The sequence below is a fragment of the Mauremys reevesii genome, linkage group 1 (genome assembly GCF_016161935.1).
Source record: "Mauremys reevesii isolate NIE-2019 linkage group 1, ASM1616193v1, whole genome shotgun sequence".
Lineage (NCBI taxonomy): Eukaryota > Metazoa > Chordata > Testudines > Geoemydidae > Mauremys > Mauremys reevesii.
Genome location: NC_052623.1, coordinates 314,172,146 through 314,199,907, shown reverse-complemented (window position 1 = coordinate 314,199,907; position 27,762 = coordinate 314,172,146). Strand labels below are relative to the sequence as shown.

Sequence of the window (27,762 nt, the reverse complement as noted above, 5' to 3'; positions counted from 1 at the left end):
CAGTGGTTCTCCAACTTCACTGCACTGATTTGCCCTGCAGTGGGACTATGATCCTGTAGGACCCGCTCCCATAGTAGCAGAAAAAAAGATGGTTACTCACCGTTGTAACTACTGTTCTTCGAGATGTGTTGCTCCTATCCATTCCAGTTAGGTGTGCGCGCGCCGCGTGCACGACTCGTCGGAAGATTTTTACCCTAGCAACACTCGGCAGGTCGGCTGGTGCCCCTTGGAGTGGCGCCGCTATAGCGCTGGATATATACCCCAGCCGACCCGTCCGCTCCTCAGTTCCTTCTTGCCGGCTACTCCGACAGTGGGGAAGGAGGGCGGGTCTGGAATGGATAGGAGCAACACATCTCGAAGAACAACAGTTACAACGGTGAGTAATCGTCTTTTCTTCTTTGAGTGATTGCTCCTATGCATTCCAGTTAGGTGATTCCCAAGCCTTACCTAGGCGGTGGGGTCGGAGTGAGACGTGGCAGAGTGTAAGACTACTGAGCCGAAGGCTGCATCGTCTCTAGATTGTTGCACCAACGCGTAGTGGGCAGCAAAGGTGTGGACAGAAGACCAGGTAGCCTCCCGACAGATGTCCTGGATGGGGACATGGGCCAGGAAGGCGGCAGAAGAGGCTTGCGCTCTCGTAGAGTGAGCGGTGAGACGGCTAGCTGGCACACGAGCAAGCTCGTAGCATGTCCGGATACATGATGTCACCCAGGAGGAGATCCTCTGAGAGGAGACTGGCTTGCCCTTCATGCAATCATCAACCGCTATGAATAGCTGGGGCGAACGCCGGAGCGGGTTTAGTTCGCTCTATGTAAAACGCGAGGGCCCTGCGGACGTCGAGGCTGTGAAGCTGTTGTTCACGACGTGAGGCATGCGGCTTCGGGAAAAAAACCGGGAGGAAAATGTCCTGGTTCACATGGAAGGCCGACACCACCTTAGGGAGGAAGGCTGGGTGTGGCCGAAGCTGCACCTTGTCTCCATGGAAGATGGTATACGGTGGACCAGCCATTAGGGCGTGAAGCTCGGAAACTCGTCTTGCTGAAGTTATAGCGACGAGAAAGGCCGTTTTCCATGACAAATAGAGAAGGGAACACGTGGCCAAGGGCTCAAAGGGGGCTCCCATAAGCTTGGCTAAAACTAAGTTCAAATCCCAGGAAGGTGTAGGACACCGTATCGGCGGGTACAAGCGATCTAGTCCCTTAAGGAAGCAGGAAACCATCTGATTGGAAAAGATGGACCGTTCTCCTACGCCAGGTCGAAAGGCGGAAATGGCCGTCAGGTGCACCTTCAAGGAGGAGACTGCGAGACCTTGCTCCTTGAGAGACTAGAGGTAGTCCAGGATCGTAGGAATAGGGACCATGAAAGGATTGAAACCCTTCTGATCGCACCAGAGTGCGAAACGCTTCCATTTCGCGAGGTAGGTCGACCGAGTGGAAGGCTTCCTGCTTTCCATCAGGACTTGCTGCACCGCAGCAGAGCAGTCACGCTCCGCTCGGGTCAGCCACGTAGGAACCAAGCTGTAAGGTGGAGGGACTGCAGGTCCGGGTGGCGAAGCCTGCCGAAGTCCTGCGTTATCAGGTCCGGCCATAAGGGGAGGGGAATGGGATCCCGTACGGAGAGTTCGAGCAGCAGGGTGTACCAGTGCTGTCTCGGCCAGGCCGGAGCAACGAGTATGAGGCAGGCCCTGTCCCTCCGGAGCTTGAGTAGCACCCGGTGTACGAGGGGAAACGGAGGGAAGGCATATAGCAGGTGACCCGTCCAGGAGCAGAGGAATGCGTCCGATAGGGAGCCCTGGGAGCGACCCTGGTAAGAGCAGAACTGGTGAATTTCCTGTTCTCTTTGGAGGCAAACAGGTCTACTTGGGGAAAACCCCACCTCTGGAAAACTGCATGGATAACATCTGGGCGAATCGACCACTCGTGGGAGAGGAATGACCTGCTGAGATGGTCGGCCAGCGTGTTCTGCACTCCTGGAAGAAACGATGCTACCAGGTGAATAGAGTGGGTTATGCAGAAGTCCCAAAGGTGCATCGCTTCCGTGCAAAGCAGGGAGGAACGAGCCCCTCCCTGTCTGTTGACGTAAAACATCGCCGTCGTGTTGTCCGTGAAAACGGCCACGCAGCGCCCTTGAAGATGGGCGTGGAAGGTTTGACACGCCAAGCGAATCGCCCACAGCTCCCTGACATTGATATGTAGGGAGAGCTCTTGGGGCGACCAGAGATCCTGGGTGTGCAGGTTGTTGAGGTGCGCACCCCACCCCAATGCCGAGGCATCCGTGGTCAGGGTGACGGAAGGGTGGGGTGGGCGGAATGGAACTCCAGCACACACTACCTCTGGGTTCAGCCACCAGTTGAGCGGTTCGAAGGTTGATCTCGGGACTGTGACCACCATATCTATGGAGTCGCGGTGCGGGCGGTACACCGACGCAAGCCAAGTTTGAAAAGAGCAAAGACGCAGCCTCGCGTACATGGTCACGAATGTGCATGCCTCCATGTGGCCCAGGAGGCGGAGGCAGGACCGCACCGTTGTTGTCAGAAAGGACTGTAGGTCTCGGACGAGGGAAGCCAAAGTCTGGTGCCGAGGTAGAGGGAGGCAGGCCCTGGCTAAATTGGAATCCAGGACCGCACCGATGAACTCCACCTGTGTTTGTTGGAAGGTGAGTAGAGGGCGGCGTTGATCATACGGGCCCGCCGTTGAAAAAGGCCAGGATCTGGCCATTTGACATGTTACAAAAGTTGGCGGGATGATCCACGGACCAGCCAGTCGTCGAGATATGGGTAAACATGTATGCGACGACGGCGAAGGGCCGTGGCAACCACTGCCATGCACTTGGTGAAGACCCTCGGTGCCGTGGAGAGGCCGAAGGGGAGCACCGTAAACTGGTAGTGCATGCTGTTGACGACGAAGCGCAGGTAGCAGCGATGAGGGGGGTAAATCGCGATATGGAAGTATGTGTCCCTCATGTCGAGGGCGGCAAACCAGTCTCCCGGATCCAGGGAGGGAATAATGGTCCCCAGGAGTTACCATGCGGAACTTGAGCTTGAGCAGATATCTGTTGAGCTCTCGGAGGTCTAGTATGGGTCGTAGACCTCCCTTCGCCTTGGGGATTAGGAAATATCGGGAATAAAATCCCCTACCCCCCATACCCCAAGGTGTTATGGGTGTATCTACTGAGGAGAGCCAGCTGGTTGGCAATCCTCAGGTGGAGGCCACCGGCTGAATAGACCTTCCATCCCAAAAGATCCGTCCATCGCGCCTCTTTAGATTTCGGCGCTGGAGCTGGCTGTCCATGGCGCTCTCGATCATTAACGGACTGCACTACCAGCGAGTCTGGATCCGGGTGCGTATACAGATACTCAGTCCCATCCAGAGGGTACGAATATTTCCTTTCCACCCCCCAAGCAGTGGGAGGGATGGAAGCCGGTGACTGCCAAACAGTATCTGCATTTCTCTGGATGGTGCGAATAAAGGGCAAAGCCACCCGAAGAGGCACATCAGCCCCGATTATGCTGACCACAGGGTCATCATCCTCTGCCACCTCCTCAACGGGCAGGTTAATGTTTTGGGCCACCCGTCGAAGTAAGTCCTGGTGGGCTCGGAGGTCAATCGGGGGAGGGCCCGATGACGACGCCCCCGCCACCGCCTCATCCGGCGAGGAAGACGATGACAGGCCCGGGACTAGGGTGTCCGGTGGGGGCTCGTCAATGTGCTGCGAAGTCTCCACGACCGGGGGATGCTCGGCAACTACAGGTGGCAGAGGTTCCTCTACCAATGACGAGGGAGGAGGTCGGCTGACCGTAGCCTCAGGCGCCCTGTGGTCGGAAGTTCTGGGGCACTGACAGGGGGGCACCCCTTGAGCCTCATGATAGGCCCATGGGGTCCAGAAGCCCCATTGGGGGGGACCCTGGTCCTGCCCTTGAGGGTCGGTGCGTGGATCGGCTACACTGTCCGCTTGAGAGGAGACAGACGGCTGACACGAAGGCCACGGCGGGGCGGAGAGACTATGGGACTGTGCCATCGACGCTGCCGGTCTGTCCCTGGATGGTACTGGGGAATGGTACCGGTCGTCACGGTGCCGGGAGCGAGATCGGGACCATCAACCGTGCCGGTGCCGGGAGGTTGACCGGGATCTCGATTCCCGGCAGTGGGAGCGGCTGCGGGATGAACGGTACCGGGAACGGTACCGAGATCCGGATCTGCGTCGATACCGCCGGTCAGGAGAGTGGGACCGGGATCGTTGCCGGGAGTGCGACTGGTACCGCGATGGAGAGCGGTACCGGGACTGCGACCGGCACCGATATCTGGGGCAGCGTGAAGGAGAACGTCTCCGGGATCGGGACCGGGACCTGGAGTACCATCTCTCTCGTCTGTCAGGGGAAGGAGGCCGCATGATAGCCGGCTTACCCACTGACTTCACAGCCCGCACCGGTGGTGCCAGGGGCTGGATACGCGGTGGCTCAGTGAGCGCTATCAGCTCTCTCGCCGTCGAAAAAGTTTCGGGTGTCGACGGGAGAGGCAGCTCGACCACGGTTTGCCCCGGGGAGCAAGGCGGTACAGGACTCAACGGCTCTTGCTGTGCCGGAGTCGACGGCACAGCTCATGGTTTGGGCTGAGTCGGCGCCGGGGGTGTCGGAGCCGGTGGTTGGGCAAGCGGTCCTGGTGCAGATGCCTTGGAGGCCGTCTGCGCCGGCTTACGCTTCCTCGAAGGAGAGAGGGAACGGTGCCGGGACGTCGGTGCCGGTTGCTGTTTTTTCATAGTCTCGGTACTGGACCGGCCAGGAACCGCTGGGGCGCTCTGTACCGAAGAGGACTGTGGAGCGGCTGATGTCGGCACCGCAGGGCTAAGTGCCGACTCCATCAAGAGCTGCTTTAAACCAAAGTCTCGCTCTTTCTTTGTCCTCGGCTTAAAAGACTTGCAAATAGGGCACTTATCTGTACGATGAGACTCTCCTAAGCACCGCAGGCAGGAGTCGTGAGGGTCTCCAATCGGCATGGGCCGCTGACAGGCCGAGCAAGGCTTAAATCCCGGTGCCTTGGGCATGAGCCCGCACTGGTTCGGGAAAAGAAGGGCTAGGCTCCCCCGATTTCCCCTAACTAACTAACTAACTAATGTACTAATCTAACTATTTTTAAGAACTATATACAATAACTACAAAGAAGAAATCAGAGAGAAGCTAGGGCTGTGGAGGTCAAAGGAGCACTCCACCGTTCCAACGACCGTCACGGGCGGTAAGAAGGAACTGAGGAGCGGACGGGTCGGCTGGGGTATATATCCAGCGCTATAGCGGCGCCACTCCAGGGGGCGCCAGCCAACCCGCCGAGTGTTGCTAGGGTAAAAAACTTCCGACGAGCCGTGCACGCGGCGCGCGCACACCTAACTGGAATGCATAGGAGCAATCACTCGAAGAAGAATGTACTTTATGGCAGGTAGGATTGGGTATGCAAAAAACATACAAAAACAAAAAAACAGACTGCAGTAATTTGTGGAAAACATTAAATCTCATCAATTTGTCAATAACAGAATTTCAGCAATGTAAAGCAAGTTTTCCTCTGTTTTTTTAATAAAGGTTTTAATACTTAAATTGAAGCAAGGGTAGAAAGATTTGATATCTATTATAACAGAAGTTAAAGTAGTTTTTACATGGTTTACACAAAATTTGTTTTATTCTTTTAGTGGTAAAAATTGTGTCCGAATTCTGTTTATATATTTTATATATAAAAAATATATATTAACCGACTGTTTGGGTTTTTAGTAGCATGGGGGAAATCTGTCTCTCTTGCGGGATCTAAGGTTTTTGCAGGTGGGAGCAGGATAAAAATACAAGAAACAATGTAGAAGCAGGTAGGAGTGGGTATTGTGGGACATGAGTGGGATTAAAAAAAAAAAATAGTCCCGCACAAGGCTCTAGTGTAATCCCCGACTGACACAGCTGTGTCAACACAAGCCCCTAGTATGTGCAGTTTTACTACACCGATATAAAAGCACACTTTTGCCAGTATATTATACTGGTATTCTTTCATCACTTCTAGTTTCAAGATAGCCAAGCTGCTATTTTTGAAAAATTTGGATTGTATAGATGTGGGGGGAAAAAAAGTCAAAATAAACTTGTTAACACTGAAGCAATTTTGTTTTGATATGACGAGTTGATTCTACTATGAGTATTTATTTAAAATAAAACTAGTGTTGGCACCTGATGCTGCAAAGCATATTAGTCTCATTTACATCAATGGAACTATTCATGTGAGTAAAATTACATACCTGCTTACAGGGTCTGATCCTGCAAACACTTTTTCAATATTTTGATTTTTGCCTACAACAGTTTTGTAGAAGTCAAATAAGATATCCTACCAGTAGTGGCATTTAAACAAAATTAAAATTTGATATAGAATTTCATTATAAATTCAATCTAGAATCATAAAAGCACAAGTTTTACTCAGTTTTACAAAGCATCAACCTGATTTAAATCAGGTTAGGCCATTTCACCCCAATCTGTACTCATGCTGCAATTTCCTAGTTTTTAAAAATATGACAGTCTTCACACAAATCAAAGCTGATACTGAGGGGCTCAACTGATGACTTATGCTGTTTTAGCCATTTTATTAAGAGCAGCTGCACTAATTCAATCCCTGTCGCCAATCCACTAATCCAGCACAAGGCCAACTCTTCAAAGATCTGACATTCTCTCTCACAAACAATGGTATGAAATACATAACATACAGAGTGCCAATATTTGAAAAAGATGAGTTGTTTCATAGCATTAAAGAAAACATTCATAAACTCAAACTTTCACTAGGCTTTTGAATAAATGTTTACCTGGAAGTGGCTTTTTAGAATAACTTAATGCTTTGGACTATTTTAAGCCTAAAGTTAGCTAGCAAGATGTATGCTATAACATGGATAGTACTTTCTAGTTTCAATTTTTCCTTACCAGAATAATGGATTATATCAGTGGTCCCCAACGTGCCCGCGTCCTGGCCCCCAGGAGAGCACCCGCTGAAATGCCGCTGAATTTCAGCGGCATTTCGGCGGGGATGCCTCTCGTGACGTCGCTTGTCGACGGCAGGCAACGTCATCGAGAGGCGTTGCCGCAGAAATTCCACGGCATTTCGGCGGGTGCTCCACTGCCGCAGTGGCCCTTCGGCTGGCGCCCGCCAGCCAAAAAGGTTGGGGACCACTGGATTATATAGTTTGTCAGAGGTCAATAAACAGGTACATTAGTAATGATAAAACTAGTTCTTTTCAGTGACAAAATAACTAAAGAGGAATTTTCAGTACCAATTATATCTGCTTCCCAGAATTTAATGGTCCTTTTTATTCTTTCCAGGACAGATGGTACTCCCTTATTTGACGCAATAGTTTTATGATGAAACTAGTCAGTATTCCTCAGTATCAAGTAAAGTTTTTTGTTTTGCGGAGTACAGAAAGTCTTAGAAAAAGTCTCAAAATAGGCTATCACACCTTTCATAACAGCCACCCATTCAAGAACAGAATAATTTTATAAATGGGTATTAATGGAATATTTTTCTTAAACTTATTGCAATATTTTAGAAAACCAAGTATTTACTAATCATAAAAACTTCCAACGGGTAGGGATTTTTTTGTTTGTTTAAAATAAATTCTTCTTTTGGTATCTTCAGTCCATCCTCACTGACTGAAGTCAACTGGGACTTTGCTATTGATTTTACATTAAAAGCACTCAGATTAATAGGGTGATGGTAGTGGTACTGAAAAAATGTGATAGATATCAAGAAGGACCTGCCATTTTAATGATCTTCCTACCACAGATCCCACTGGAAGATGTAAATTAGAATAGGAAGAGAATAAGTATAGCCATTTAAACCCAAAAAAGGCTACAGGAAAGGCTACAAATACATTAAGAGGCACAACTAGTTATGCTTTGCTTTTATTCTTTTATGTTTATATGATGCAAATCAGTATAAATTATAAACTCAAATGCTGACTTTTTACAACTTAGTTGGAGTTAAATATTTATGGTTACACAGAATTATGTTTGATTATTCTAGACAACAATGTAAAATAAAGTCTAAAGACCCCATTTAAAATTAGTTTCACATTTACAGTAGAAGTTCTATAATTCAGACGAGATTGGTTATTTAACAGTTTAACTAGAAGAGACTGGTTAAGAGTTGGATTAGAATTTCTTAAATTGATTACAAATACTTTTAGAAGAGTGAAAGAAACTCAGAACAAATGCAAGTTTTTAAAAAAACTTGCAACTCAAACTCTGATTTAATTGTTTTGAAAGGAAAAAAACTCTGAGTCCAACTTTGCATAAAATTGTCTAGATAGCAAATTCTTAATTTTTAGGGTTTTTTTTTAATTCTGTAATTAAAGTTAAGGAATTTAAGACTACACTTGTGTCTTCATTTTTAAAAACATCTCATGTTTAAAAAAAACACAGACTTCCTTGGTTTTTGAAACAATCATATAGTTTGTATGTGAATTAATGTTATACAAAAATTAGGCAACATTATGGTAGTAAGAGATAGCAATCATTGTATAAATTCACAGAAGAAAGTTATTTATCAGAAACAGATCTTACAGGTTTTACCATTAGTGTATTTTCAACAACACACACTAATGCTTTTAAGTTAAGTCAAACAGGCTAACCTAAATATACTTTGTGAAACATTACAACTCCCCCTCACCCGCCATCGCTTGCTCCCTCATCCCCCGGGACTCATCTGCCACCTGCACAGCCAGGCTGGGAGGAGCTGATGTGGAGCCTGCCCGCCTGCCCAATCAGGGCACAGTGGGGCATGGCAGAGATCAGTCCCCAAAGCAAGGTGCTGGGGTGGAAAAATCAGGGCACAGCAGGGTGTGTGTGGGGGGGTCCATTCCTGGAGCAAGGGGTCCAGGTGGGAAAATCAGGGCCCAGCAGGGCGTGTGTGTGGTCTATCCCTGGAGCAAGGGGCCAGGGAAATCAGGGCACAGCAGGACTGGGGTGTGTGGGGGGGAGAGAACAGAAATGTTACCCCCCCCTCACCCCCCAGATGGCACCAGTACTTATTTTGGAGCCCGGTCCAGCAGCCAACCAGTTCTCTCCAACAGGCTTGTGGGTGGGAAGAGCGACAGCTGCTTAACAGAGTGGCTTCTCCAGGTTCCTGCTCTTCCCAACCCTTGGTGGCAGAGAATGGTTAGTGCAAGTAACTTGACTTTACCTATGCTGACTAGATGCTGCCAGTTTCCCTTTTCGACCAGACATTCCAGTCCAAAACCGGACACCTGGCAACCCCATCCCTAACCCCAGATTTACCACCAACGCCACCCCTCCGCCCCCAGCCCAGAGACTAAGGTGACTATTTCCCTAAACTAAAAATGGGATGCATGGGGCTGGCCTGACCCATCTGGCATTGCCGCCCCACCGCCCCCACCCCAAAGTTCCTCCATTCCTCCAATCGAGCCAACCAGAGCTGGGGCAGAGGGGGAGAAGAATGAGTACGGGCTGGGATCTGGGCAGAAAAGTAGGTTGTGAATGTGAGTACTTTTGAGCTCGGAGCCAGGAGGTGAAGCTGTTGGACTACGATCCTGCTAGTGGTGCGACACCCCTTTGGTGCCTGGGATAGCTTAGGGTGGGGGTAGAGTTCTAGGGACCGCTTGGGGGCAGGAAGCTCCAGGGACTGCTTGGAGAACAAGCACAGCTTCACATGGCTCCAGCTCAGCCAGGACACGTAGCAGTGGCTAGTGGGGTATGGGGCCACAAATGAAAACTTTGTGGGGGGGTGATATGCCCCCCTGATTTCTCTGGACTCCCAGAAGGAGGCAGCATTCCCCCTGGCAGCAGCATCCTCCACACATAAGTGCAGCATGGGGAGAGAGGAAGCAGTAGGCTGAGCTCCTCCAGCCCCCCACACGGTTACTTTGCCTTCCCTGCTGTTGTCTCATGCATTGTCTCTCACCTGTAGATAGTCTGCAAAGCAGGCAGCAGTGCTGGGACTCCAGCAGAAGGGAAGGCAAAGCAGGCGGGGGGATGGGGCAGAAGGAGAGGAAGAGGAAGTCAGACAGCCGCCCTGCACCTTCCCTGCGCTGCACAGACACACGGAGAATGCTGCCTCATTGCTTCCGGGCATACCCTCCAGAAGTGTCCGGAGCAATTGGACACAGGTAGGGGGAGGTAAAGACATGTGACCCTGCATGCCCCGCCCACGCGTCACCTCTGCCCCCGTGTTCCACTGAAAAGCTTCTGGTGGTCTGGATTTGAACTGTGGTATAGCTATTGACTACCCCAGTGTAGATGAAGACAGAGGCTATACCTCAGCCCAATTTCAAATGCATGCAATAATCTCAAACTTGTGTGATTTTAGAATTGAAATGTATTCGGCATTCAAACTGACACTTGATGGAAAGAGAGAGAAAGGGGAGTACATATATTAAATGTCAAGAATTTCAAAGAATTTAGACTTCTGTATACTTGAGATGTTCTGTTTATTTACAAAGTAGCTGAAGGCTCTTTTGACCCAGAGTTGACTGACATATCAAAAAAATTGCTAGATTTCACTATCTGCAAATTCCATTTCATACTAGCAATAAGCCAGCAGTTCAAAGACTGTGATATTAGCTATCTTAGATCTTGTCTACACTACAGAGTTAGGGCGACGCAAGGCAGCTTACAGAAATGTCTACACTTAAATTTTGCTCCCGAAGACATAATTGCCCCGCTATGTCGACTTAACTCCACCTCCATGAGCAGCATAGAGTCAAGGTAGTTAGTGTAGAAGAAAGCCTAAGACATAAGACCTTGTATCAGAGGCCTGGTATGCGGCCTGAGCTAAACTGGTGGTCAAAATATAAAGCAAAATCAGATGCAGCTAGAGACAGGCCCTGCTCACAAAATCTGGCAAAAACAAAGCTAATATTGCAAAAAAACCACATTCCTAAGAGGTGGTAGGCACAGAGCACTCACACAAACACATTCCAAAAGGGTGGTACCAAAATACCTCAATACCAACACATTCCCTAAAGATAACAGAAATACACTGACCCATCCTAAAAATAAGGTCAGAATGACAGTGTAATAAATAAAAATGTACAATGTAATGTGTGGCAACTGGCTATGTCAGAGGGTGTCAACTAACTACATCAGAGGGAAAGTAAGTAACTTGTTTGTATTAATGTATAGAAAGAAATCTCGAAGGGAGTGTCTTTGACTGGCCTAGGGGATAATGGAAAGTCCCACCATTAACTGAGCTAGTCCATTGCAATGGGCATACATGTGTTAGTGTACCTGTAATCATTGAGCCAGGACATTAGGGCTGTGCTTCGTTGACAATAAACCTGACCAAGTGCCTTCACTATGAACCGAGTTTGTGGATTTATTGGGCAGCTCGATCGGAGCCTGCTATACAGGCCATCTGGCCAACAGCAGTACAGCACACAAAAAAAATATGCAGTCAAACATGTAACAACAGTTAGGTCGACAGTATCAATGTAGACACTCCATTGGTTATGTCGACTGTTACTGGCTTTCAGGAGCCATCCCCTTGCCCTACACTGACAGTACAATCAATACAAGCACTCCGGGGAAAGGACGTGCACCGCCAACACAAGGAGTGAAGCGTAGACACGCACAAGCAATCTAAGACCCAACTGAGTTCGGTCAACTTAATTTTGTAGTACAGACATGGCATTAGAAATGCTATTTTCAGAGTTAAATCTTTGCTCCACCCATCAACTCTCATCTCAAGGCATGCTATTAATCAACGAGAAATGCACTGGCTAAGCCCAATGTTCTATTTCCTCTTCAACTACTTATTAAAAAAAAAAAAAAAATTCTGTAGAAGATGAGATGCTCCAAACCACTACTCTTCCTGTTTCTGGCCACATTGGAAACTGACATTGGTTGAAAGGCCAGACTGTCTGCAATTTACATGCCCATATATAGTAGCGAGTATCTGCAAACAAAAATGCTATTACCAGCAGCTCTGAGAAAGTCAAACTACAGTACCAAATATAATACACATTACTCCTGTTAATCAACTAACATTCAGCTACCAAAAAAAAACATAAAAAAACAAAAAACTTAAAAACAGAACTAGTTTACAGAAAATGTAAAAAAGGCTTCAGAAAAACAATTTGGCTCAAGTCTCTACATTATCTGGTATTCTGACAATGCCTTCCACAAGAGTTACAGATGAAAGAAATAATAGTACATAAGATGATGCTCTGAAGTTTAAGCAAATATGTTTTGATATAGTCCCATATGCGGTTATCCTCCACTCTTGTGCCTGGATTCCTTCCTTTGTCACTTACATTGTGAGCTCTTTGGGGCAGGAAACCATTCCTTCCTCTGCGTGCACAGCATCCAGCACAGCAGAGGGCCAATCCTGAGGCTTTGGGCACTACCATAATAAAAATCAATAAGCTATACATTATATATAAAAATGTAGCTTACATATCAAACAAGCCTCTTTTTTCTAAAATGAGAAATAGGTTTGAAGTTTTGTGATTAAAAAGATTACTCAACTTTGCTTCACAGAACTATTATGACAGTAGAAAAAAAACTTAGTGTTTGTCACAAATGTAAAAATGTTTTGCTAGGACTTTTCAGAACCTTGCCTTTAAATGGAATTTCCTTCTAAGGCTGTACTTACTTAAAAGCTGTAGCTTTTGGTTTCTAAACAAGCTCAAACTTGGCCAAACATTGCCAGTGACATATCCTGAAAGGTTATACAAAAAACAGTAGTTCAGATTTCCACTCTAGAAAGCCAGAGAAGAGATCATCAGTAATTGTTAGAAGAACAATATTTTGTTTCCGCTTTTACAGCAACTTTCATCGAAAGATTTCCAACCATTTTACAAAGCTTTAAACTTTCAACACCTCTGTGAAGGAGATACAGTATATACTGGCTCAATATCAGGGTTCTTCCTTCCATTTAGCTATATAGGAAGAGTAGGATGGGCATGATCCCCTGGTGGGAAGAGGGAGGGCAACCCCTGGTTGAGAACACATAGGTTTAAACAGAAGCAGATCATATTCAACAAGATAGTAATGGGATTTTATTTTCCAAAAACAACAACTAGAGCAGAAGAGTTTGGTTCATAAAGATCATCCTTTTGACAAATTGTTGCTATCTATTGGTAATCCTTCCTCACACAACCAGAAATCATAGATATTTGGTGGAGAATCATACCTTCAATGCTTCATGTAGAGTTCATATTCAGCCACTGGAGAGAAGCATTCAGAGCAAGCCAGTACTCAAGTATTTGGCAAGGACAGAAGCACATTCTGCAGTAACATTTTTACCTCCTCTAAGCTTAAACAAGCTATTCAAAGACTCATATACAAGAGGACCAGCCACTGTCAAGTATCCATCCCTTTACATAAATAGAAAAAAGAGGTATGCATTGGTAGGTTTATCTTTAATAAATTTCACAACTGTTATAGCTTCATCAAGTCCCATTGGCATCCTCTTTGCCACCAACGCTTCCCAGTAAACTAAACAATGTGTCCACATGGCTTGGCTGCAGACTAAGTTCTAGTCACAGGCTACAGCGTTTTCTTGTCATATCTTGCTGTTCGTTAATGCAAATCAACACAGCTAAACCAATCCAACCCAAACATACCCCCTTGTAGCATGCCCCGTTACTGGACCGAAAAAACAGGAAGTCATGCATGGATCCTACCCACTCATACCAGAGTAATGCTGCACAGAAGACATCTGTAGTTTCATCCAGTGTATGAAGAAGAGCACTGGCTCACCTGAGCTCTTCTTGAAAGCTGTTCAGAATTAGCTGGCCAATTTTTGATAGAGAAGGGGATTGCTTTGACTTGACTGGCAGCAGCAGATCCCAATTTAACACTGACATTTGGGGAAAATGCTGATTGCAACCTATTAGGCCGATAGCTTTTGTTATTTGCAGTGATGCATGGACAGCTTTCCTGTTTAGACTATATACAAATAATAAAATAGTCTTGATTTTGTAAAGTCATACGCTTTTGCTTGAATAATTCAATGGGCTTTGTTTGTAAGCCCATTGAATTATCATCATCAGTAGCTTTGTTTCTCCGTTTTAATAGCTATAGGTACATGCCAGAATCCTTCACCAACTGCTGCAACAAATCCGTTAAGAGACAGCAACTAAAAAGGATACTGATGTATGTCTTGGGCCAAGCCCACAGGAGAGGCTACAAGCAATGACTCCCCAAAAGGAGGAAAGGCTAAGCAATAGAGTGGTCATGACTGCTATGCTGCCTGGCTCAATGGAACACAGCAGGAAGCATGTTCCGTAATCCAATTAACTCCCCCTTCCGGGGAAAACTGGAGAGGTCCCAACAGGGCAAAGAGACAAAACAGCAAAATGCAAATCCTCTGGCAAAAAACTCTACCACACTGAATTCTGTGGCATACTGGAAAAACTGCCAGATTTTATGGCCACAGAATAACTGCTCACAAGGCCACAACTGAGATGAATGGAGCAATTCACACTTATTGTTTTATGCTGTCTTCACATATAGAGTATGTCTACACTGGCAGAGTTACAGCACCGCTCAGAGCGCACTGAAAGGAAATCGCTGTTGTGTGTTCACATTGTCAGCTGCCTGCACAATAGCGTGTTCGAATACTGCTGCAAGTGCCATAAGTGTGGAGAGATTCACTCTGGGCAGCTATCCCACAGAGCAACTTCCTCTTCTGCTGGTAAGAGTTACAGGAAGGCGGAAGAAGTTGCGAGGCATCCTGAGTCTTGTCCCAATGCCCCATGATGCATTGCTTCAGAACCCAGCAATCTCTGTGTGTCCATCCGCATTTGGCACCATCTTTCAATGGTTTGTGTACTACGTGATCTGCCTCTTTGGTCCGCAGGAATGGATCCTGCACTGTTGACCAATATGCTGCTTGCTCTCACTAACACGTCACGAGTGGCAGTGGAATAATTCCTTAAACTACAAAGGCAAGAGGAGTTTGACACTGATCTTGCCCCGCATAGCAACTATGACACGAGATTGCTTGTGGCATTTATGGAGGTGCTAGCCACAGAGAAACGCTGCTTTTGGGCTCGGAAAACAGGCCCCGAGTGGTGGGATCACATAGTCATGCACATCTGGGATGAAAAGCAATGGCTGCAGAACTTTCAGATAAGCCACATTCATGAGACTGTGTGATGAGCTCGCCCCAGCCCTGTGGCACAGGAACATGAGAATGAGAGCCGCCCTGCTGTTGGAGATGCGCGTGGCAATTGCACTGTGGAAGCTGGCTACTCCAGATTGCTACCGATCAGTCGCTAACCAGTTCGGAGTGGGAAAGTCAACTGTGGGACTCGTGTTGACGGAAGTGTGCAGGGCCATTAATCGCATCCTGCTCCAAAAGACCGTGACTCTGGGCAACGTGCGTGATATTGTGGATGGCTTTGCACAAATGGCCTTCTCTAACTGCGAAAGGGTGATAGATGGCATGCATATTCCAATTCTGGCATCACACCACCTAGCCACTGAGTACATTAATTGGAAGGGGTATTTCTCAATGGTTCTCCAGGTGCTTGTGGATCACCGGGGGCGTTTCATGGACATTAACGCAGGCTGGTCTGAAAAGGTGCACGACGCATGCATCTTTCAGAACACCGGCCTGTTCAGGAAGCTGCAAGCAAGGACATTCTTCCCAGACCAGATCACCGTAGGGGAAGTTGAAATGCCTATTGTGATCCTGGGAGACCCTGCCTACCCCTTAATGCCGTGGCTTATGAATCCATACATGGGGCACCTTGACAACAGCAAGGAGTGGATCAACAACAGGCTGAGCAAGCGCAGAATGACTGTTGAGTGTGCTTTTGGCTGTTTAAAGGCCTGCTGATGCTGCCTGTATAGGAGGCTGAACCAGCCCGATGACAATATTCCTATGCTTATAGACGCGTGTTGTACATTCTATAATATTTGTGAAGGGAAGCATGAAAGCACAGCACCTGGAGGCTGAATTTGAACAGCCAGAGACTAGGGCTATTAAAGGGGCACAGCATGGGGCCATAAGGATCAGGGATGCCTTGAGGCAGTAATTTGTTGCTATACCTGAGAGTGAAGTATTTCTAATGCTAGGAGGTGATTGTGATTAGTGCAGATGATGCATTATGAAGGTTTAAGAAAATTGCCTGTTGCTTTGCAGTGTTCTGTTTGCTTTCAGTTAATAGAATAAAGATTGCTTTCAAACCAAAACAATTCTTTTATTAAAAAACAACCAACCAGAGGGAGAGAGAAACAAAAAACACATCAGCTTTGAGGGGAATGGGGGAAGGGAGGGTCCCAGGATGGTTAAAGATTTGTGTATGTCCAGGTATCATACCCAACCTTCTCCTTTTGAGTATGGTGCAGCAGGTACTGTACTTCAGCAGGGTTAAACTGCAGAGGGAAGGTGTTGAGTGCAGTGGGTATTGGCAGTCTGAAGGGCTGGACTGTGACAGGGAAGGAGTGGAATGCAGTAGGTACAGACTGGAGCCAGGAGGTTGATAAGAGTATGTTAGTGATGTCTGGGGGGCGCATGGGAGATAATTTTGTAACAGTGGTGGCAGGGCGAGTGCAGAGCTGCTTGGTTTGCAGTACTAGTAGCGCCTGGAGCATGTCCGCTTGGCGTTCCATAACTTTTAAGAGCCACTCCATGGCTTCATTCTGGCATGCCGCATTCTCCTTTTGGTCCCTTTTCTCGCTGTCCTGACACTCCTTCAATTCTTGTTTTTCGGCCGCGGAGTGCATCATGACATCACGCAGAAAGTCCTCCTTAGAAAGCAGCCATGAACTAATTCTGCACAGCTGTTCAGCCAGTGATAAAGAGGGAGACTGGGCTCTCAAGGTCATATATGTGAAGCCAAAATGCAACGTTTTACAGAAGCAGTATTGTTTGCAACACAGGCCACTGAATCAGTGATTTAAAACACAGACACTATTCACATACTTATCACTAACTGGTTGACCCCAAGCAAGCACACATGACCCACAAGCCCCCAGAATGCTGAGTAACCACAGGGGCAGGGGAAATTAGTGTTCCAGGACTGTACTGTACACTGGGCACGTGGCTCTTGGGGAGAGCCATCACTGTGTGTGTGTGGGGGGGGGCGCTTATCATTACTGTCCCCACATTTTGCACAGGCTGTGTTCATTATGGAAGATGATATCTCGCTGCTGAGGGCGAGCAGGAGATCAAAGAAGGGTCTTCTCCAAGAGGAGTAGCTTCCGTCCTGGCCCCGATGCAGCTCGCCTGTGTGCAGCAATGGTGTCCCCGCAGCGATGGCAGCATGGCACGGGAAAGTTACCCTTAATGGGACAAGAAACAAAACAGTTCTGTCAAAGAACCTGCAGCAGCAGATTGCCCAGTATCTCCATGAGAGCTTCCTAGAGATCTTTGAGGCAGATTCCTGTGAAGTGAGGGAGTCAATCAACACCCTGTTCCGCCTCCTTTCCTCAAATGCTGATGAGGTCCAGCAGCTCAGCATTGCTTTCAACCGGGATCACCTGGGGCGTGGAGCAAGCATAGTCACCTGGAAAGATGCGCTGAGACCACTGCATGCATCACTGAGCAAACAGGAATGGAACTTTCAAAATTCCCAAGGAATTTAAGTGGTGGCGCTTACGGTTAGTCACCTGAGGACAGGGCAGTAGAGCTCAAACTGAGAGCCGAGAACAGGCATTGTGGGACACCTCCCGGAGGCCAATCACAGCACTGTAATTGACCAGGATGCCTACACTGGCACCACAGCGCTGTAACCCTGGTGCAGAAAGCTGTATGCCTCGTGTCAGAGTGGTTTTTTTTACAGTGCTGCAACTGCGCAGTTTCTGCACACTAAGTAGCTTGGCAGTGTGTACACCTCAGGAGTTACAACGCAGAAAGCTGCTTTACTGCACAGAAACTTGCCAGTGTAGACAAGGCCTTAGGCCATGGCTACACTTGCAAATTTGCAGCGCTGCAGCAGGGTGTGAAAACACACCCTCTCCAGCGCTGCAAATTGCGGCGCTGCAAAGCGCCAGTGTGGTCAAAGCCCCAGCGCTGTACGTTATTCCCCACAGGGAGGTGGAGTACGGACAGCGCTGGGAGAGCTCTCTCCCAGCGCTGGCGCTTTGACTACACTTAGCGCTTCAAAGCGCTGCCGCGGCAGCGCTTTGAAGTGCAAGTATAGCCATAGCCTTAGACATTAATGCAACTGTTTACGTCAAAGGTATGAATAAAGTATGATCTCTGCAACCTGAAGAGCTAGAAAAAAATAATCCTTGAATGAAAGTGTAAGAATTGAAGAAAGAAAAGGTGGTGAAACCTAAAGGTTGAGAACTCCTGCTTAAGGTGCTCTGAGCCTTTCCAGACTACTGTACCCCTTTCAGGAGTCTGATTTGTCTTGCATATCCCCAAGTTACACCTCACTTAAAAACTACTTGCTTACAAAGTCAGACATAAAAATTCAAAAGTGACACAGCACACTATTACTGAAAAATTGCTTACTTTCTCATATTTACCATACAATTATAAAATAAATCTATTGGAATGATAAATATTGTACTTACATTTCAGTGTGTACTATATAGAGCAGTATAAACAAGTCATTGTCTGCATGAAATGTTAATCTATAGTGACTTCGCTAGTGCTTTTTATGCAGCCTGTGGTAAAACTAGGCAAATATCTAGATGAGTTGATATAACGCCTGGAAGACCCCTGTGCACCCCTTGTTGAGAACCACAGCTATAAAGGATAGTGATCTATTCTCCCTCCAGTGACATGCAGCTCTCAATGGACTATAGTATAGGTTTAACAGCACATAATAGTACCATTACTTAATAGATTAGGACAAAAAGCAAATATAGTATCCAACCAAGAATTTCAGGAGGAATTTATATAAAAAGAATGCAATCACCAAAGTGATACTGAAGTAACATCTTTTTATGAAAATAACCATAAGCTCTTTCAAGACTACAACTGGTCAGAACCTTAATTTTAAGACTGAAGACTTCAGCAGCAGCACCTAGATATTACAGCAATGAGCTCTTTAGCAAAAGCATATTGAGCTGTTGGTTTAATAATGTCACACTACATGGAAGAATGCAAACTTAGAATGCTTCCTGAAGCCAAAGGATAGGAGCACTCTGGAGGCAGTATTTTTTTTAAATGGGCTAAACATAGAGCTTATGGAGAAGCAGTGAAGGACCTGTCCCTGCACAAGATTTCCAGAATACTCACAAAATCCAAGGATTATGCAGCAGAATTTAGGTACATCTTGCTTTATAACAAGATATTTCATAAATTGTATTTGTTAATTAACTATAAAATTGAAAGTGTTACAGCTACCTATAACTATGAACATACAAAATCTGTTTTAATCCTTTAAACTGCAGGTGAGACAGCAGCACAAGAGTTTCATTCTGGCTAATATGTTTTTCAAATCTTGTTTAACAACTCCAGTTCACTCCATTCCTGCTTATCTGCTGTCTCCATGTCTCATCCCAATTGACCAGTGCAGAGCATATAAACTTGCTAGACTAAGTTTGGAAGACAAGCTGGATAGACCAGATTCAAAGGACACATCTTTCATTAAAGTAGCAAAAATTAAAACTGTCCCCCCGCTGTAACTGCAGTAGGATGCCTATGACTCAAAAGCCATTTCAGGAAAAAAATAATTAGGATTAGGGAAATACCTGAATTTCCCTATCAGTACCAGGACTAAATTTAGTACTTAAAACAGATCCTAAATGCTTGAGCCAAGAGTTATAATCACAAGAGGTTAAATACCCTATATTCCAAGAGATATTTTTAGTCAATGCTAATGTCCTAATTTTGGGTCTTATGATCATATATACATTTTAAAAGGGATTTTTCTTTCACAAAAATTATGCATTTCTTATAACTTATAATTACTCAGGTTAAATGTCAGAGGGGTAGCCGTGTTAGTCTGGATCTGTAAAAGCAGCAAAGAGTCCTGTGGCACCTTATAGACTAACAGACGTTTTGGAGCATGAGCTTTCGTGGTTGAATCCCACTTCGTCAGATGCATGCACCACAAAAGCTCATGCTCCAAAACGTCTGTTAGTCTATAAGGTGCCACAGGACTCTCTGCTGCTTTTTCAGGTTAAATGAAAGTTTACCTACTGATAACTTCTGCCTGAAGCCAGTATTCCCTCATCAGCAAGTGCAGCCTCTAAGATGTGGCTCTTTCATAAAATGTAGGGTTATTTTCTGAATGTTTTTACCATTCCCATGTAAGTGTTAAACAGATCAAAAGTATGTGGATTATCTTTCGGAGGGCTGACTTTCAACAGATGCTATACTTTCCCAATAGGCTTCAGTCAATTTATTTAGAAGAGTGTTCCCCAAATAGACAGTTAGGGAAAAGGTCTAGGTGGGTCATGCATGTCTCAGAGACAGTCCCCCTCCATGCTCTCACTTCCCCTGGGTAGCAGGCAGCAGTGTACAGGGCCGGCGCAACCCATTAGGCGACCTAGGTGGTCGCCTAGGGCACTAACATTTGGGCGGTGGCGACCGGATCTTTGGTCACCCCGGTCGTCGGTGGTATTTCGGGGGTGGGACCTTCCGCCGCTTCTGTCGGGGGCAGGACCTTTCTCCACCTCTCTCGGGCGCAGCATGTCTGGGGCGGGACCTTCTGCCACCTAGGACGCCAAAAAAGCTGGCGGCGCTCCTGGCCGTGTAGAGTGAAGGATCTGGGCAACAGTTACAGGGCAGAGAAGGTGCCTCCAGGACACGGGCAGGGCAGGGATAGGCTGCTGACTGTCCACTCACTGGCTCTGGCTGCTTACATTGCCCTATCCCACTCTCACTTCCCCTGGGCAGCAGGCAATGGAATGAGGAGCAGGATCTGGACAGCAGCAGTCCAGAAGAAACTAAAAGTCCTACCTGTCTGCCACCTTCTAGTCCTACACATTCTGCCAGCCACCTGAGGTCTCAATCTGAATTGTTTCAGAGCTTCCTAATACTACCTTTTTAGTCATCCTGAAGTGGATATCCTTTCCTCATGACCTCAGTGTTACCTTGGCAGCACTTCCAGCCACCACTAGTATATGGAACAAGAAATCAAGCATGATTCTTTCTGGATTGGTACTGTCACTAGACCACCCAGCTCTCATTTATATGCCAGGCAAAGAGGCACTTGGATATCATAAAATCTAGTACAGAGCCTGGTATAACTCCCTTCTTACTTCTCTGCATTTCTGCCCTCTTTACCAGGATTATGCCTATACTTCTGCAAGTAGCACCTGTCCTACTAGTCTCTCTATATTAGGCGGATCACCAGCAGCATGATTATTACATGATCCTAGTCAGTTTCACTCTATTGCATCATAAGGAAAGCAAAATAGAGAAGCAGCACAAGTGTGACCTACTGCTGGGGCAGGGGAAGATTAACATGTTTCTCCTCCTCCTCCCCATCTCCAGACGCACTCCTATACTCTAGAGTAACACTGCAGCCCTATCTCGACAGGAAAAGGGTGTTAACTCAAATGATTTATCTTAAATACTATAGAAAGAATCCCTCAAAATGCAGGCTAACAAGTCTGAAGCTGTTTAGCTGGCCACATTTTAGCTTAGAAAAAGAAAACTTGTTCTGACATCCATAATAAGTGCCAATAAGAGATTAATTTGACTAAACGTGTCCACATACACCTCTACCCCAATATAACGCGACCCGATAGAACGTGGGTTTGCATACAACGCGGTAAAGATCTGACACGCTGCTCTGAGCAGCGTGTTAAGGGTGCCGGGCCAGGCCGGGGTTGAGGGTTTTGATAAGGGGCAGAGGGTCTCAGGGGCAGGAGCTGTGGGAGGGCACTTTTGGAGACCCCGCAGTCCCAGAGTGGCCTGGGGGATTAGCGGGGGGCCGGGAGCAGCCCATTCTGCTTCCTTCGCCCCAGCCGTGTCACTTGGGGGGAGGTGGCTTGGGGGAAGGGATCCCCCCACACTCACCTGCGGCGGGAAGCGGAGCGATGCAACCCCAGCCCACTCCGCTTTCCTTGCCCAGGCCCCAGCCGTGTCGCTGTGGGGCAGCTGGGGAAAGGTCCAGCACTTACCTGCGGCGGGAAGTGAAGTGGCACGGCTGGGAGCTGGCGGAGTGGAGCTGGCTGGGGCTGGGCTGCTCCACTTCCCGCCACAGGTGAGTGTGTGGGGGGGAGGGGGGCATCCTTTCCCCAACTTCCCCGCACTCACGGGTGGTGGGAAGCGGAGCACAGCGGCTGGGAGATGGCGGACTGGACTGGACTGGGGCCGGGTTGCTCTGCTTCCCGCTGCTGCTGGTGAGTGCCTGTCGGGGAGAGCAGTCGGGGAGGGGGTTTGGGTAGGGGTGGAGTCTTGAGGGTGTTTAGGGACAGGGGTCTCTGGAGGAGGCGGTCAGGGAACAAGGAATGGGGGGGGGGGGGAAGGGCAAAGCAAGTTTGATATAACACGGTGAGATTTTTTGTCTCCAGAGGACCGCATTATGTCGGGGTAGAGGTGTACATTTAGAAAACTTACTCCTAAGTCTTGTCTAGGGATCACAAGTAGTAGAAGTTCTACTTGAGTAAATTGCTGGCTTAAAATATGCTCCGTTTAAATCAGGAAAAAACCATCTGGTACACCTTTGCTGTAAAATATGAATATTTGTCTTCCACTCAATCTACTCAAAGCATAAAATCATTCAGCAGTCATTTAAATTTAATAATGTAAGAATAATTAGTTTCACGAGTGGCACACACCTTACTGTAAAGGACAGCACAACTAAAATACTGCCATAGAGATTTAACGTAAAGTCATCCAGAATATGTTGGGGAAGAGTCAACATGGCTTTTGTAAAGGGGAATCATGTTTTGCCAACCTATTACAATTCTTTGAGGGGGTCAACAAACATGTGGAAAAGGGTGATCCAGTGGATATAGTGTACTTAGACTTTCAGAAAGCCTTTGACAAGGTCCCTCACCAAAGGCGCTTAAGCAAATTAAGTTGTCATAGGATAAGATGGAAGGTCCTCTCATGGATCAGCATCTGGTTAAAAGATAGGAATCAAAGGGTAGGAATAAATAGTCAATTTTCACACTGGAGAAAGGTAAATAGCGGTGTCCCCCACAAGGTCTGTACTAGGACCAGTTCTGTTCAACATATTCATAAATGATCTGGAAAAAGGGGTAAACAGTGAGGTGGCAAAATTTGGAGATGATACATAATTATTTAACATGGTTAAACCCAAAGCAGAATGCGAAGAGTTAGAAAGAGATCTCATAAAATTGGGTGACTGGGCAACAAAATGGCAGATGAAATTCAATGTGGATAAATGCAAAGTAATGCATACTGGAAAAGAAACTCAATTATACAACCAAAATGATGGGGTCTAAATTAGTTGTTACCACTCAAGAAAGAGATCTTGGAGTCATTATGGATAGTTCTCTGAAAACATCCACTCAACGTTCAGCAGTCAAAAAAGCTAACACAATGTTAGGAATCATGAGGAAAGAGCTAGCTAACAGAATAGAAAGTATCATAATATCTCTATATAAATCCATGGTATGCCCACATCTTGAATACTGTGTGTAGAAGATCTGGTCAACACATCTCAAAAAAGATATACTGGAATTGGAAAAGGTACAGAAAACGGCAACAAAAATGATTATGGGTATGGAAGAGCTTATGTATGAGGAGAGATTAAAAAGACTTGGATGTTTCAGCTTGGAAAAGAGACAACTAAGAGGTCTATAAAACCTTAACTAGTGTGAAGAAAGTGAATGAGTAAATGTTATGTACTCCTCATGACACAAGAACTAGGGGTCAACCAATAAAATTAATAGGCAACAGGTTTAAAACAAAAAAAATGGAAGTACTTCTTCATACAACACATACACAGACAACCTGTGGAATTCTTTGCCGGGGTGTTGTGAAGACCAAAACTATAACAGGGTTCAAAAAAGAACTAGATAAGTTCATAGAGGATAAAGTCATCAATGGCTATTAGCCAGGATGGACAGGGATGCAACACCATGCTCTGAGCATCCCTAGCCTGTTTGCCAGAAGCTGGGAATGGACAATAGGGGATGGATCACTTGATGACTGCCTCTTCTGTTCATGCGCCCTGAAGGACCTGGCATTGGCCACTGTCAGAAGACAGGATACTGGGCTAGATGGACCATTGGTCTGACCCAGTATGGCTGTTTTTACATTCTTAATAAGGTGTGTAAATAAGTGCTACAGTAACAGATGCTCTAGAAGTGTAAAAAAAATAAGTGTCATCTGGGAAGCCTTTCAAAATAATACTCATGGAAGCTATAGTGGGTTATAGTGTGTACTGGACACTGCTGCTTTGGAAAGGACAAACGCAGGTCAGATAGAATATCTGATTATATCCAAGGAACCTTATCAAACAGTTTGATTTTCCCTGTTAAATGTGCCACCTTTACACAAACTGAAAACTTTCAAGCATCTCAGCACTTTGTACTCACACCAGCCTACTTTTGTAAACGACTTGCAATATTACCCTTTTTTGTACTGTCCAACCAGACAAACTCCAGGGCATGGAAAACACACTCAGCCAGGACAATCAGAATTTTGCACAGGTGACAGGGTTGAGCTGAGTACCAGGAAGTCACTGCCTCCATCTTTGTAAGAAAAAAAGAGACACTCATATACCACTCCATTAACAAGAGATGAGAGACAGACAGGAATCAGAGAGCCTCCAAGCTGCCAGCACATTTTAGGAGGGCACAGAAAGCACTGAAGGTACACCACTTCTCTTTAAAGACCAGGGGCAAAGCTACTTGAGACAAGGCTAGGACAAGGAAAAGGATTAACTCATCTGAAGAAGAGTTAGTGGGAGGCACAGGGCATCTTCATGTGCTGAAACTCTGTAGTCCCAGATGAGCCCTACACTGAGGCCCAGTATTAACTTATAGCTAAGGCTATGATTTAGTCATGGAGATCGTTAAAAGTCACGGAATCCATGACTTTCAGTGACCTCAAAGACTTCTGCCTGCGGCAGTTGGGAGCTGCAGGGTCCTCTGCCACCCCTGGGGGGAAGGAGCTGTGGTGTACCCCTGCAGCTCTTGGCTGCCGTGGGTGGCAAGGGTTGCTGCTGTGTGCAGTGCCCTCCCTCCCCTCTCAACAGCAGGGGAACCCAGCAGCTCCCAGCCACCACCAGCGGCGGAGGATTGCCGTGGCGGGGGCACCCCGGAGCTCCCAGCGCACCCTGGAGCTCCCAGCCACCAGGGAACCCCTGGAGCTGCAGGCAGCAGGAGTATCCCAGAGCCCCCAGCTGCTGCAGGCGAAGGGGGCCACGCAGCCCTCAGCCACTGTAGAGCTGTCCTGCTGCAGGTGGTGCGGCGACCCGCTGATCCCCATTTTGTCACAGATATTTTTAGTAAAAGTGACGGACAGGTCATGGCTTCATGAATTTTTCTTTATTGCCCGTGACCTGTTTGACTTTTACTTGAAATATCTGTGAGAAAATCTGAGCCTTACTTATAGCAATGGTGAGCACATGTCATTTATTTCATGAGCCTATAATTTATTAGTGAGAAGGAAGGAGAGAGTCCAGAATTCATTTGTGTACTTTTGGGGGAAAGGAAGAGAAATCAGAATTGCAGGAAGAGACCTCAGAACTTCATTAGATGAGTGGTAGGAGGGAAAAGATCCTAGACTCCATTAGCAGGAGTGAGTCAATTGATTTGAGGAGCAGAATTTATTAGTGTAACAGAGTGAAGATATGGCAATGTAGTGACAAGTAGCGATAAGTACTTTTCAGCCAGATAAGTAGATGTTGTTACCAAGTTTATCCCTAGGTATGCTTTGTGAATATAGGTTTGTTAACCCTACAGGAGTGCCCTGGAGTGTCCAGGAATTACAGATTAATCTTTAATTAGAGATTATGTCATGTGATGAAACCTCCAGGAATACCTCCAACCAAAATTGGCAACATTTCTACCCAGAGGACGCCAAAGCGTCTTTGTTTAACGTTATTTTTATTTCCTTATTTTTTAAAGCAACTTTCTCCAGACAAAATGTGGACCAGAATATCCAACTACAAATTTGTATCTTTTAGCCTTCACAGTAGCTAATCTTACCTATTCTGCTGACATCACAAACAGGAGCAGTACTCAATTAATTAAAAGGATAAACTACAGCCTTAAAGTCTCCATCCTGAGGAACTATGAACCACCCTATGCTCTGGTGCTAAACTACTATACTTCTCATGACTCATAGTGACTTTTCATTTAGCCACCTGCTTCTGAAATTCAGTCCTAGTAGGCCTTAGATATGGAGGAAGACTCCCACATGACAATTAACATTAAGGCTTTTTAAAAGTCTTCCCTTTAATTTCAAGGAAATGTAATACCTCTCTCAATTCCTTAAAATCTCCCACACTTGAGTTGCCTCCACAGATTCAGAAGCCCTGAAAACTTGCATTTATTAGAGATGAGTGACAGTTACATAAAGACATGAGAGCTGTACATCTCCATCATGTTAACACATCTCCACACCCTGCCTCTGAAGCCTCCTCTTCATAGGCAACTGCAATGAGCCTCCCTCCAACAGAGGAAGGACAGAAAGGAAGAGGAGCAGCACTAACACTTGGGTTTTACAAGCTGTCCCTTCCCTGAAGCACCATTTTAGGAAGCTATTTTCAAGCCACGGAGACCATGTATGCAAAGAAATTTTTCACATAGCCAGGAAAAGATTATAAACATCTCACTGAGCCACAACCCTGTCTCCTGGGAGGGTATTTAAGCTCTATCCTTATAATTCATCCCTAAGGGTGGGATCTGAATTCTCCACCCACTTCCCCGCCCCCCCCCCCAGCTATGGGGGTAGGCGAGACACACCACCCAAAAAGTCTCCTCCAACCTGCAGAAGTCTCCCTTTATTTTACCCCCGGAAGTGAGGGGAACCACTACAGACACCGCCCAGAAACCACCCCCTTAGTCTCCCTCCCTTCAACGGGGGGTGGGGGAGACACTGAACTCAGCCCTTACACCCCAGCCTGCGAGGGGCTCTGGAGACAGGGAGCTCCCAGGCAGGCCGCCGGAGCGGGGCGAGGAGGGGAAGGGCCCGTCTCCGAGACCCCGCCACCAGGCTCGCTCTCCCCGCGCCCTCGATCGATATCAGGCGGCAGCCGCCGCCCCAGGGCGAGGATCGGTCGAGCCCCGGAAAGGGGGGGGTGAAGGGAGGAGGAAACTGGCAGCGCCTGAGGCCGAGCTCTCTGGGCCGGGCGGGCGGCCTCACCCATCGGACACCGGATCCTGCCCCCCAGCCTGGGGCCTATTTTCAGCCCTCGGACCGTACAAGGCGCGGCGGGAGAGGCCCTGGCCGGCCCCGCTGCCCGGCGCCCTCTCACTGACAGCGCCGGAGAGGGAGGAAGCTAAAAATACAAACGCCGCCACCTGAGGCGGCGAGAGCCCGGCCCGGTCCCGAGCCCCGCCGGGGGCTGCCCTGGCCCCGGCCCGCGTTACCTTCTCCTCATCCGAGAGCTGCTCCTCCAGGTTCGCCATCTTCCCGTCTGACCACGAACAGCTCCCTCCGGCAGGAAAGGCGGGGCCGCTCTCGTGTGTGTCCCCGGCGCCCTCCCCGCGCGGCCCCGAGGGGGCGGGGCCACGGCCTGCGGCCAACGGCCGGTGCGCGTGCACGCATGCGCGCGCAGCAGAGGGTGTCCCGGCGGCGGGAATAAGAGAAGCCGGGGTCGGTGGGTGCTGTTAGCTCAGCGCCTGCGGCTGTGGCGCGCTGGGGTCTCCCTGCTGGCGATAGCTGCGCGTGTCGTGCGGGGCCTTACAGAGATTATGGCCAGTCAGTGGTTGTGAGGTCAATCCTGGAGGGGTCCATA

The 27,762-nt window shown here is 47.4% G+C and overlaps 1 protein-coding gene across 1 annotated transcript in view; it reads right to left on the bottom strand.

Annotated features, from left to right (window-relative positions):
- Positions 1 to 27,540, bottom strand: part of CAPZA2 (capping actin protein of muscle Z-line subunit alpha 2) — a 50,020-nt gene extending 22,480 nt beyond the window's left edge. The window contains exon 1 of the mRNA XM_039508644.1: positions 27,395 to 27,540. Coding sequence (XP_039364578.1) covers positions 27,395 to 27,433 — 39 coding nt within the window. The 5' untranslated portion in view covers positions 27,434 to 27,540. The remainder of the gene's footprint in view (positions 1 to 27,394) is intronic.
- Between the last annotated feature and the right edge of the window lie 222 nt (positions 27,541 to 27,762).